The 14,022-nt window shown below is 44.8% G+C and overlaps 1 protein-coding gene across 1 annotated transcript in view; it reads left to right on the top strand.

The window, feature by feature from the left end:
- The first annotated feature begins 292 nt into the window (after positions 1-292).
- Positions 293-14,022, top strand: part of LOC311127166 (tetraspanin-4-like) — a 66,108-nt gene continuing 52,378 nt past the window's right edge. The window contains exon 1 of the mRNA XM_084158944.1: positions 293-631. Within this exon, the coding sequence (XP_084015070.1) occupies positions 305-631 (327 nt within the window). The 5' untranslated portion in view covers positions 293-304. The remainder of the gene's footprint in view (positions 632-14,022) is intronic.

The raw sequence follows: 14,022 nt of genomic DNA, 5'->3' as shown, positions 1-14,022 counted from the left end.
TAATCTTAGCTGGTCTATCACTGCAGGGGCACAGTTGGACTACATGCCTGATCCCACTTCAGTTTCTGTGGTGAAAACACTGTAGGCTGGTTAGCTTAGAAACTATTGGGAACAGTTGCTATTCCACGTTACAGGCACCACAACTATGCACATTTGGCCTTGAAGCCACGTTATTTGGACTTTGTGTTTCTGTTCAGGTCTTAAGTGACTTTTGTGTGGGCTCTCAAAGACCTCTTGAAGCTCTTGAAAGAGGGGGTTGGAATAAAACTTAGGCTGTTGCTAGCGTCTCACCTCCGGTTGGTCCATGAGGCGCTCGAGCACGGAAGAGACGCCGTACCGGCGCAGTCCCTCACTGGACAGCAAGCCCGAGACGCCGCCCTTCACCTCGGGCTTCCACAGCTACAGTGGCGAGTATGAGTATAAACGGCCGCCCTTCGCGTTCGGCTTCCACACGGCGCCGAGGCCGCAGGCGGCTAAAGGCCGCTACACCACCTCGCAGGGGAAGAAGTATGTGGTGTTTTACCTGGACCTCTCCTTCATCTTCCTCCTAGAGCTGCGGCGCTGCAGGATGGCTGAGGGCTGCATGAGGGGCCTGCGCTACGGCATGGTCTTCTTCAACCTCCTCTTCTGGGTGAGTCCAGCTTTTTGGTATTTGGGGTGTGTGTGGTGGGGGTGTTTGAGATATGGCAAGTCTTGGTGAGTCCAGTGTGTGTGTGTGTGTGTGTGTGTGTCTGTCTGACTGTATAGGTGTTATATGAGTGATTGTGTGGGTGTGCTTCATTAAGTTTAGTTTCTGTATTTCTATGTGGGTGTATTTCTGCCTGTTTGTGTTCAGCCTATGCATGCAGAAACCTGTTTGTATCACGGGTATCACTATTGACATAGTCACACTCTAATTCATTATCACATCTATCTTACTCTTTTGCAAAAGTGGCTGCTGTCAATTCGGTCCGTCTACTACACAATTCTATATTTTTACACTTGGGGGCTCTTGACTGTGTGTGTCTGTTTGATCGTGTCAGTCTCACGGCGATAGCATCTGTCCCCTCACTACTTTGACGCCTGCACGGCTGTCAAATGTGACCGCAATGCTTCAAATTCACAGATGTCTATCTCTTCTTTAGCATTCTCTCTATACTCGCCCTTCATGACCTTCCTTAATCCTTTCCTCTGCATGCTCTGGGAATTTGGGTCTCTACAGCATCCTGATTCGATGGTCCCCTTTGACTAATTGAACACGCCTGTCCTCTTTGGTAATAAAATGAGGCCTTGTACATTGGAAATCAATCACTGCCAAGGCCCACTCCCTCCTGGGAGCCAGTGACCTCCAGACCCTTTTTGTATCAGCTTTAACCTGCCGCCAGAAAGGAGTCAATGTGTTTGTGATTTGTAAAGTGTCCGTCTCATTACATTGTCATACATTTTATCTCCAGCCTGTAGGCTACAGAAAAGGCCACATACTCTTTCTGCGACATTATTTATTATAGATACTTTTTTTACGGAACGTTGGTGGAGCGCCGCAGCGATGCATCTCATACAACAGCACCCTGGAGAGGCGCACTGGGAATGGACAAGCAAAATATTTTGCACCCCTGCCTTTGACAAAGTGGGCACTGCTTATCACATGGCAGCATCAACGCTCACCTAAAAAGTCAATTTGCCACTGGTTGAGAGAAACTGTCATTGTTCTTGGGCAAAATTATGTGAGGGATAATGTGTTGTTGGAGGTGAGTCTTGGTCAGTTTAGCTCAGAAAATTGCCACCATAGGCAGATTGACAGGATAGGCAGTAGGACAGGATAACATAACGCCAAGGACTGGGTAGAGAAGAGTGTCTGAACAGAAAAAATTCAACTTTAGAAAAACGATTGGTCCAGCAGGCTGTCAAGCGGCGGAAAGATAAACAGATCATATACAAAGACCCAGACTTCAAAGTTGACACACCAGACCTACCTCCCAACATCGCCCCGGTTGAAAAACCAACCAAGGAGGAGCTGGTGGCAAAACTTTTCAGCCGAACTTTGCTACTAACTTTAGCTAGCCTAATGATGGCAGTGTGATGTTACGGAACGCCATCAGTAACATGTCATGCAATCATTGGTGGCTGCGTGCCGTGTGACTGCTATGTAGACCATCTGGAACAGCCCCATTCTCTACCTCACGGGTGTATTCATTCTGGTAAACTCATAGGCATAGAAATCAGAATGAATAAAACAGGCTTGGAACCTCTAACTCTGGCAATTTGACTGGTCAACTCATGCTTACTAGGTGTTGTCCAATGAATTCTGTAACCACTCCCTCTTCTAGTCAGGGTTGATTGGAAAAATCTGTTCAAAAGAGGACATTGTATTATCATATTTTTGTACTCCCTGACGAAGGCCATGCAGCCGAAACGCGTCATAGGTTTTTTTTCAAACTTTGTTTCCGTTGAACATGCCATACAAATAAAGGCATTTTAATTCATTATATGAAGTGTGCCTCGGTCCTCCTTTCTTTTTGATGAACTCAAGTGTACACTTGCAATGGCTGCCTGGTGTTGTCATCAAATCAAATTTGATTTGTCACATGCTTTGTGAACAACAGGTGGAGACTAACAGTGAAATGCTTACTTACAGGCCCTTCCCAACAATGCAGAGAAAATAGAGAAATAATAGGAAAGTAGTAACGCGTAATAATAAATACACAATGAGTAATGATAACTTGGCTATATACAAGGGGTACCAGTACCGAGTCGATGTGCAAGGGTACGAGGTATTTGAGGTAGATATGTACATATAACTAGGAATAAAGTGATAGATAATAAACAGTAACAGCAGCGTATGAGTCAAAAAAAATTGGTGTAAAAAGGGTCAGTGCAGATAGTCCGGGTAGCTATTTTGTTAACTATTTAGCAGTCTTATGGCTTGGGGGTAGAAGCTGTTCAGGGTCCTGTTGGTTCCAGACTTGGTGCATCAGTACTGCTTGCCGTGCGTGATGCAATAATTTCCATGGTAATGTGGAATGTTCATTCAAATGATGCTACAGATGTGGCTCATGCAATGGAATGTATTTTTTGTAATGTCAGTTGAGTTAATTAAACAAATCACAGATTGATGGGTACACTTCCTGCTTTTACTTCCTGCATTGCTCCTATGGGTACACTTGCAATGGCCATCATTGTCTTGAATGGGATCACCCGTTCTATTCAATGATGAGGGGATTCGATTAATCTGGCACGGGTGCGTAGGATTCTGTGGGAAGATCTCAATTGCATACTCCTTGCGTCCTCTCTCGTCTCTTTATTTGGCAATTCAATGCCAAGACATCAATCGTAGTTTATGTAACATTAAATACACATAATTTTTTATGCATTTTAAGTAATTTAAAAAATTCTGCATTTTTATATAAAAATACAGATATCTAAAGACTCAACCAATGGACCTAGAAACTGTCTGGGGGTACTGACAAACAGCAAGGCAAGTGTTATAAAGGGCCCAGAAGAGTTTTGGGGTGAACTTCCCCTTTAATGCACGGCTTTGCTGTTTTCAGAAACAAAAATCTCTGTCTGTCTGTCTGTGTCTGTGTGTTCTGAGTCTGGTCCTGAGGCTTCAGTGTGTTAGTAGAACAGGTTTGTGAACTCAGCCCCAGGACCAGCTGGATGAGGGGACTCTTTTCTTTGCTCAGCTCTTGGCATTGCAGGGCTTGGGAATGATATGAGAGGGGGTCACTGTATTTGAGATGTTTCCTAAACTTAATTGCTATTTTTTTGAGTTTTTATTATTAGTGGATATTGGTCTAATTCTGCCCTGCATATGTGTATTTCGATGTTATATTATTTAGTTTCAGTTTTGGTTTTAGTGTTAGGGACAGAAAGTAACCTATGCCTGGGAGGCTTTTGGGATGTCACTTCTTGCCACTGTGGGGAAGAAATGCATAAGGTGATGGGTCAGGTCATAGGTTAGGTTTAAAGGTAGACTCAGTGAGGTGATGTAGATGTACAAAGTAAACAGTAGTAGTGGTTCAATTTCCGCAACAACCAGGAGCATTGAAGCGCGACTCTAAACTTCTTAGCTGTTTTGGTCCCATAGCTACCACGTTGTAGCAGCATGAAGCGCTTCCGTGCACATGTGCAGATACACTGTGTGAAATCAAACCGACTGGGCACAAACTGGTTAAATCAACGTTGTTTCAATGTAATTTGTCAATGTATTGTGACATGGAATCTATGTGGAAAATACATTGGATAAAAAAAAAAAAGTTATCAACTTAGTTTTGAGGGTTACATATCAACCACAGGATTATTTCATCATGGTAACCAATTTTTTGACATAGACAAACCTTGTATAAAATATGTTGAATTTGTACCTTTGAAACAATGTCAGATCTTCAACGTAATATGCACTATAAGACAAAAACAATAGGCAGGGCAGCACCTCCTACTGGAGAGTTGAACTATCTACAGCATTGGTCACCAACCGGTCGATCTCCAAGGCATTCCTAGTTGGTCACCAAACATTTCTGTAAAAAACAACAACGGTAAAGCACTGCGTACCAATTTTCTTTATTCATTTCGCACTGTTCGCGGTAGGTGCACTTGATTCAGCAGCCCTAGCACCGGGAAGTCTGAACGGTAGAGCTCTGCTTGCATTTTGACTCAGAAAGTGATCTTGACTCAGAAAAGGTTGGTGACTCCTTCGGTCTCCCATCAAGGGTTTTAACCAAGCCCAGCCCTGCTTAGCCTTGATATTATAACTATAACCAATGTGCTATCGTGAGAATTATTGTTGAGAAATCTCCATTTAATAGGTTCACTGTTGCTATCGAAGTCATTTCGGGTAGGTTCAACAGAGCAAATTAAATGTAACCATACTTTATCAATCATATATCATCAATGATGGATTATATAGCATTTGGAAAGTCATCAACAGATATTGTTTACATTCAGAGGTGAGGACAGAGGAACTGATTTGATACACTAGCTTACTGGCTAGACACGATTCTACTGTCAGAATGCCAGGTAAATGGGCAAAATATGGGTGAAAATAATGCAAAGACTGTGAAAGAGAATGGGGTATAATGGAATGGATTCAGACCATCCCAAGAGATGACAGAATAGCTTACTCTAGGTATTGCAAATCAGAAATGTGAGCCCACCACACCCATCTTATTTCTCATGCACAAATGGAGAAGCACAAGAGAAATGCTGCTCCATTTTCTAATGCAAGAGCATTGTTTGACACAGGCACTACATTTGCAAGAGGGAATAACCAACTTTGCAACTGAAGATCACCTGGGATATGTTGTTGAAGATGATGCAGTTACAGTGCATTCAGAAAGTATTCAGACCCCTTGACTTTTTCCACATTTTGTTACGTTACAGCCTTATTCTATAATGGATTAAATAGAAAAAATGTATCATCAATCTACACACAATACCCCATAATGACAAAGCGAAAACAGGTTTTTATAAATTTTTGCAAATGCATAAAAAATATTAAACCGTAATACCTTATTTTCATAATTATTCAGACTGTTTGCTATGAGACTCCAAATTGAGCTCAGGTGCATCCTTTTTCCATACATCCTTAAGATGTTTCTACAACTTGATTGGAGTCCACCTGTGGTAAATTCTATTGATTGGACATGATTTGGAAAGGCACGCACCTGTCTATATAAGGTCCCACAGTTGACAGTGCATGTCAGAGCAAAAACCAAGCAATGAGGTCGAAGGAAATGTCCGTAGAGGTCCAAGACAGGATTGTGTCGAGGCACAGATCTGGGGAAGAGTACCAAAACATGTCTGCAGCATTGAAGGTCCCCAACAACACAGTGGCCTCCATCATTCTTAAATGGAAGAAGTTTGGAACCACCAAGACTTCCTAGAGCTGGCCGCCCGGCCAAACTGAGCAATCGGGGGAGAAGGGCCTTCGTCAGGGAGGTGACCAAGAACCCGATGGTCAATCTGACAGACCTCCAGAGTTCCTCTGTGGAGATGGGAGAAACTTCCAGAAGGACAACAATCTCTGCAGCACTCCACCAATCAGGCCTTTATGGTAGTGGTCTGACGGAATGCCACTCCTCAGTAAAAGGCACATGACAGCCCGCTTGGAGTTTGCCAAAAGGCAAACTGTAAATACCCAGTTTTTTTGTATTTTTCGTACATATTTCCCTATCAGACTTTTCATCCTTCTACAAAATATACTTTCCTGCAACCCGCCTCACTCAATGTGGAACGGATTCTATTATTGACTTACCTTTTATCTAGAATCTCCAGTTGAAACTAGCTAGCGAGCTAACTAGCTACTTGCTATTAGCCACAGTTAGCGGTATTTCACCCAGAACATTGGATTTTTTTCTGCGGGATTAATTTAATCACTGGACATTAATCACCGGATCGCAACTAGCTAGCCGCAACCGAATGGATGTTGCTGTCTGGCTAATCACCACTGCCCCCGATGCAAGCACCAGTTAGCCTCGAGCTAGCCTAGAGCCAGGCTCATATCTACCTCTAGGTCTACCGGACGGGAGTAGCCAGCTAACTAGCTACTTGCTATCAGCTACCGTTAGCGGTTTTTCACCATTGTCCGTGGCCTGCACCACTCACCAGCCAGCTCTAGTCTGGACTATTATTCGGCCAGTCTGCACAGCGCGTTATCGACCCAGAACATACCAGTTTTTCTGCCGGAATCACTGAATCACTGGACCTTTAACTCCGGATTCATCGCTACCAGCTAGCTGCAACAAAATGGACGTTGTGGTCTGGCTAATCATCCTGAGCTAGGCCCATCTCCCGGCTATCTACCTCTCTGTCAACCGGATGGGACCACCTAGTGTTGACACGGAGCCCCGCCGATCCTACACGACTGGTCTGCCGACGAAATCGTCTGATGTGGTTACGACGTCGACCACGAAGATTCCATCTGCTAGCCCCGGCCCGCTAGCACACGCTAGCCGTGGCCTCTTACTCGCTAGTGCTTTAGCAGCCTCCGAACTATCCTATTGCTGTTCACCGGACCTTATGATAACTCAGCTATACAGCTGATGTCTGCTGGACTGTTCCTTTTTACGGTACTGCATCCTGTTTATGTTTAGCCTCAGCCCAAACTGTGTCGTCATTACCAGCTGTTGTCTTAGCGCTCTCAAATTACACCTGTGATTGCTTTATGCCTCTCTCCCTTGTCAACATGGTTAGCTTATTGTTGTTTCGGTTATTTCTAATTGTACTATTTCACTGTAGATCCCCCAGCCCAGCTAAACCTGCCTTAGATAGCTCCTTTGTCCCACCCCCCATACACGCGGAGACCGACTCAATTGGTGCCTCCAGTGATGCTATCTCTTTCATTGTTACCCAACGCTTAGGTTTACCTCCACTTTACTCATATCCTTCCATATCCTTGTCTGTACATAATGCCCTGAATCTTTTCTACAACGCCCGGAAATCTGCCCCCTTTATTCTATGTACCCAACGCACTAGAAGACCAGTTCTTAAAGCCTTTAGCCGTATCCTTATTCTAGTCCTCCTCTGTTCCTCTGGTGATGTAGAGGCTAACCCAGGCCCTGCAGCCCTCAGTATCACTCCTACTCCCCAGGCGCTATCATTTGCTGACTTCTGTAATCGCAAAAGTCTTGGTTTCTTGCACGTAAATATCAGAACTCTACTTCCTAAGTTTGAGTTATTCACTGGGTTAGCACACTCCGCCAACCCTGATGTTCTAGCAGTGTCTGAATCCTGGCTTAGGAAGGCCACCAAAAATTCTGAAATTTCCATCCCCAACTATAACATTTTCCGTCTAGATAGAACTGCCAAAGGGGGTGGAGTTGCAATCTACTGTAGAGATAGCCTGCAGGGCTCTATCATACTATCCAGGTCTGTGCCCAAACAGTTTGAGCTTCTACTTCTAAAAATCCACCTTTCCAGAAATAAGTCTCTCACTGTTGCCGCTTGCTACAGACCCCCCTCAGCCCCCAGCTGTGCCCTGGACACCATATGTGAATTGATTGCCCTCCATTTATCCTCAGAGTTCGTACTGCTTGGTGACCTAAATTGGGATATGCTTAATACCCCGACCATCCTACAATCCAAACTAGATGCCCTCAATCTCACGCAAATTATCAACGAACCTACCAGGTACAACCCTAAATCCGTAAACATGGGTACCCTCATAGATATCATCCTGACTAACTTACCCTCTAAATACACCTCAGCTGTCTTCAACCAGGATCTCAGCGATCACTGCCTTATTGCCTGCGTCCGTAACGGGTCCGCGGTCAAACGACCACCCCTCATCACTGTCAAACGCTCCCTAAAACACTTTAGCGAGCAGGCCTTCCTAATTGACCTGGCCCAGGTATCCTGGATGGATATAGATCTCATTCCGTCAGTAGAGGATGCCTGGTTGTTCCTTAAAAGTAATTTCCTCTCAATCTTAAATAAACATGCCCCATTCAAAAAATACAGAACTAAGAACAGATATAGCCCCTGGTTCTCCTCAGACTTGACTGCCCTTGACCAGCACAAAAACATCCTGTGGTGTACTGCATTAGCATCAAATAGCCCCCGCGATATGCAACTTTTCAGGGAAGTTAGGAACCAATATACACAAGCAGTCAGGAAAGCAAAGGCTAACTTTTTCAAACAGAAATTTGCATCCTGTAGCACTAACTCCAAAAAGTTTTGGGACACTGTAAAGTCCATGGAGAATAAGAGCACTTCCTCCCAGGTGCCCACTGCACTGAAGCTAGGAAACACTATCACCACCGATAAATCTACAATAATCGAGAATTTCAACAAGCATTTTGCTACGGCTGGCCATGCTTTCCACCTGGCTACCACTACCCCGGCCACCAACTCTGCACCCTCCGCTGCAACTTGCCCATGCCCCCCCCCGTTTCTCCTTCACACAAATTCAGACAGCTGATGTTCTGAAAGAGCTGCAAAATCTGGACCCCTACAAATCAGCTGGGCTAGACAATCTGGACCCTTTCTTTCTAAAACTAGCCACCGAAATTGTCGCAACCCCTATTACTAGTCTGTTTAACGTCTCTTTCGTAACGTCTGAGATCCCCAGAGATTGGAAAGCTGCCGCGGTCATCCCCCTCTTCAAAGGGGGTGACACTCTAGATCCAAACTGCTACAGACCTATATCCATCCTGCCCTGCCTTTCGAAAGTATTTGAAAGCCAAGTTAACAAACAGATCACCGACCATTTCAAATACCACCGTACCTTCTCCGCTATGCAATCCGGTTTCAAAGCCTTTTACATTTAATTCAGCTTTTGTTATGCTAATTTTGCTTTTTGCGACCCTTGAAAACAACTTTGAAGACGACGACAACAACATTTGTTACGAGAAATCTGTCGATGTGCCCTTGAGCAAGGCACTTAACCCTAATTGCTCCTGTAAGTCACTCTGGATAAGAGCTACTGCTAAATGAATGCTAAATATGTTTGTTTTTTAAATATACAAAAGAAATGTTGGTGGGTGGACACCATACAGCATGTTATTCCGGGACAGGGAGCTTTAGCTATCATTATTCCAGGCAATAATTTAAGACTACAAAATCTATAGGACAAGTATTGTAAAGCTAATAGCTAATACAGTCATTATGGCTGGACTCAATAATTGAATTCATGCTGACAAATAAGAAATGCCACATTATCCCTGTCAATAGGCCTAGAGCACCCTGCCTCTATCCTTATCCTAGTTGTTGAAATTTCTAGCTCATAAACTACAATCCTTTGCTGTGATGATTTCTTTGATTCATTCTTGTCCCTCTATTTAGCTTTCCTCTCCTCTCCTGTGTCCTGCTCCCAGAGATCAACCAAGTTCTATTCACCAAGCATGGGTCAGCTGATTCCCTCACCTGTGAGGAGAACCATCCTACTGCAGTTTGAACTAGCCCTGCCGTTACTATTAGACATTGAGACCCCATATTTTCTTTGTGGGTTTTGTCTTACACAGTCCACACATTCTAGTGCATTTTAGAGTTGAGGAGCACCAACTACAGATGCACATGCTTGTTAGAGCATCTCGAAGACTAAATTCAATATAGAAATCAGTTTGACGTTGTTTTACTATTGTAACATGGAGTGATGAAAATTATATTTACCCCGTCAGGAGCCAATACTTTTGCCCTAGATGGTAGAGTTCTCGTCTTTGGGACTACACGATCTTAAGATTGCATTCGGCTAAGGCACTTCTCTCTACATCTGTTGGCTACATTTACATCATTTAGCAGACGCTCTTATCCAGAGCGACTTACAAATTGGTGCATTCAACTTATGATAGCTAGTGGGACAACCACCTTTTTTTTATGGGGGTGGGGGAAGAAGGATTACTTTATACTATTCCAGGTATTCCTTAAAGAGGTAGGGTTTCAAGTGTCTCCGGAAGGTGGTCAGTGACTCCGCTGTCCTGGTGTCATGGGGAGCTTGTTCCACCATTGGGGTGCCAGAGCAGCGAATAGCTTTGACTGGGCTGAGCGGGAACTGTACTTCCGTAGAGGTAGGGGAGCTAGCAGGCCAGAGGTGGATGAACGTAATGCCCTCGTTTGGGTGTAGGGTCTGATCAGAGCCTGAAGGTAAGGAGGTGCCGTTACCCTCACAGCTCCGTAGGCAAGCACCATGGTCTTGTAGTAGATGCGAGCCTCAGCTGGAAGCCAGTGGAGTGTGCGGAGGAGCAGGGTGACATGAGAGAACTTGGGAAGTTTGAACACCAGACGGGCTGCAGCGTTCTGGATAAATTGAAGGGGTTTAATGGCACAGGCAGGGAGCCCAGCCAACAGCGAGTTGCAGTAATCCAGACGGGAGATGACAAGTGCCTGGATTAGGACCTGTGCCACTTTCTGTGTTAGGTAGGGTTGTACTCTGCGAATGTTGTAGAGCATGAACCTGCAGGATTGGGTCACCGCTTTGATGTTAGCGGAGAACGACAGGGTATTGTCCAGGGTCACGCCAAGGTTCTTTGCACTCTGGGAGGAGGACACAATGGAGTTGTCAACCGTGATGGCGAGATCATGGAGCGGGCAGTCCTTTCCCGGGAGGAAGAGCAGCTCCGTCTTGCCGAGGTTCAGCTTGAGGTGGTGATCCGACATCCACACTGATATGTCTGCCAGACATGCAGAAATGCGATTTGCCACCTGGTTATCAGAAGGGGGAAAGGAGAAAATTAATTGTGTGTCGTCTGCGTAGCAATGATAGGAGAGACCATGTGAGGATATGACAGAGCCAAGTGACTTGGTGTATAGAGAGAATAGGAGAGGGCCTAGAACTGAGCCCTGGGGGACACCAGTGGTGAGAGCACGTGGTGCAGAGACAGATTCTCGCCACGCCACCTGGTAGGAACAACCTGTCAAGTAGGACGCAATCCAAGAGTGAGCAGCGCCGGAGATGCCCAACTCGGAGAGGGTGGAGAGGAGGATCTGATGGTTCACAGTATCAAAGGCAGCGGATAGGTCTAGAAGGATAAGAGCAGAGGAGAGAGAGTTAGCTTTAGCAGTGCGGAGAGCCTCCGTGACACAGAGAAGAGCAGTCTCAGTTGAATGACCAGTCTTGAAACCTGACTGGTTTGGATCAAGAAGGTAATTCTGAGAGAGATAGCAGGAGAGTTGGCTAGAGACGGCACGCTCAAGAGTTTTGGAGAGAAAATAAAGAAGGGATACTGGTCTGTAGTTGTTGACATCGGAGGGATCAAGTGTAGGTTTTTTGAGGAGGGGTGCAACTCTCGCTCTCTTGAAGACGGAAGGGACATGGCCAGTGGTCAAGGATGAGTTGATGAGCGAGGTGAGGTAAGGGAGAAGGTCTCCGGAAATGGTCTGGAGAAGAGAGGAGGGGATAGGGTCAAGCGGGCAGGTTGTTGGGCGGCCGGCCGTCACAAGTCGCAAGATTTCATCTGGAGAGAGAGGGGAGAAAGAAGTCAAAGCATAGGGTAGAGCAGTGTGAGCAGGACCAGCGGTGTCATTTGACTTAATAAATGAGGATCAGATGTCGTCAACCTTCTTTTCAAAATGGTTGACGAAGTCATCCACAGAGAGGGATGAGGGAGGGAGAGGAGGAGGGGGATTCAGCAGGGAGAAGGTGGCAAAGAGCTTCCTATGGTTAGAGGCAGAGGCTTGAAATTTAGTGGTAGAAAGTGGCTTTAGCAGCGGAAATAGAGGAAGAGAATGTAGAGAGGAGGGAGTGAAAAGATGACAGGTCCGCAGGGAGTCTAATTTTCCTCCATTTCCGCTCGGCTGCCCGGAGCCCTCTTCTGTGAGCTCGCAATGAGCCACGGTGACCAGGGTGGGATCCTTTCGATACACCTACAGTGGGGGAAAAAAGTATTTAGTCAGCCACCAATTGTGCAAGTTCTCCCACTTAAAAAGATGAGAGAGGCCTGTAATTTTCATCATAGGTACACGTCAACTATGACAGACAAATTGAGATTTTTTTCTCCAGAAAATCACATTGTAGGATTTTTAATGAATTTATTTACAAATTATGGTGGAAAATAAGTATTTGGTCACCTACAAACAAGCAAGATTTCTGGCTCTCACAGACCTGTAACTTCGTCTTTAAGAGGCTCCTCTGTCCTCCACTTGTTACCTGTATTAATGGCACCTGTTTGAACTTGTTATCAGTATAAAAGACACCTGTCCACACCCTCAAACAGTCACACTCCAAACTCCACTATGGCCAAGACCAAAGAGCTGTCAAAGGACACCAGAAACAAAATTGTAGACCTGCACCAGGCTGGGAAGACTGAATCTGCAATAGGTAAGCAGCTTGGTTTGAAGAAATCAACTGTGGGAGCAATTATTAGGAAATGGAAGACATACAAGACCACTGATAATCTCCCTCGATCTGGGGCTCCACGCAAGATCTCACCCCGTGGGGTCAAAATGATCACAAGAACGGTGAGCAAAAATCCCAGAACCACACGGGGGGACCTAGTGAATGACCTGCAGAGAGCTGGGACCAAAGTAACAAAGCCTACCATCAGTAACACACTACGCCGCCAGGGACTCAAATCCTGCAGTGCCAGACGTGTCCCCCTGCTTAAGCCAGTACATGTCCAGGCCCGTCTGAAGTTTGCTAGAGTGCATTTGGATGATCCAGAAGAGGATTGGGAGAATGTCATATGGTCAGGTGAAACCAAAATAGAACTTTTTGGTAAAAACTTTTGTTATTGACCAAATACTTATTTTCCACCATAATTTGCAAATAAATTCATTAAAAATCCTACAATGTGATTTTCTGGATTTTTTTCTCTCATATTGTCTGTCATAGTTGACGTGTACCTATGATGAAAATTACAGGCCTCTCTCATCTTTTTAAGTGGGAGAACTTGCACAATTGGTGGCTGACTAAATACTTTTTTCCCCCACTGTATAGGGCCTTGGCACATGAATGCTCCTAGAGTGAAGGGGGATACTGATGACAGTTCTACTGTCTCCATCAGAGGCTCAGCCTTTTGTCATAGATGGTAAATCTCTCATTTCTGCACTGCAACATTGTGCCCCCCACGGCACTTCTCTCTCTCTACATTGATTGGTAGGTTACACTATATTTAGATACTTTGCTATTTGTCTCCATACTCAATAAATGTTGAAACACTAAATGTGATGTTGTTCTTTGTTCTAATGTATATGCATGAAACGTACATTATGGAAAACATGCCTCACTCAGTCATAGTAGCAGGGGTTGTAACCCAATCGTTTCGTTCTGAACAGAACCACCATTTTTTCGTTTCATTCCACTGTTCCGACAGGCAAAATAAAGTTTGGAACCAGGTCGAACCAAAGAAAAGTACCAGTTTATATCGTTCCTTTCTGTTCCTTTTTTAACCTGTGAAATAACATTTTTTTTATTTTTTATTTAGCCAAAAAATTACTTAACCAATCTGTGTGGATAGCAATTACAGCTGTGAGTCTTTCTATGAGTTTTCCACACCTGGATTGCAACATTTGCCCTTTATTCTTTTCAAAGTTAGATTTGGCCTTGTGTTTTAGCTTATTGTTCTGCTGAAAGGTGAATTCATCTCCCAGTGTCTGGTGGAAAGCAGACTG

Source organism: Coregonus lavaretus (assembly GCF_964263955.1).
Source record: "Coregonus lavaretus genome assembly, chromosome: 4".
Lineage (NCBI taxonomy): Eukaryota > Metazoa > Chordata > Actinopteri > Salmoniformes > Salmonidae > Coregonus > Coregonus lavaretus.
The sequence above is the reverse complement of the archived record's forward strand: the minus strand, read 5'-3'. Positions and strand labels throughout refer to the sequence as shown.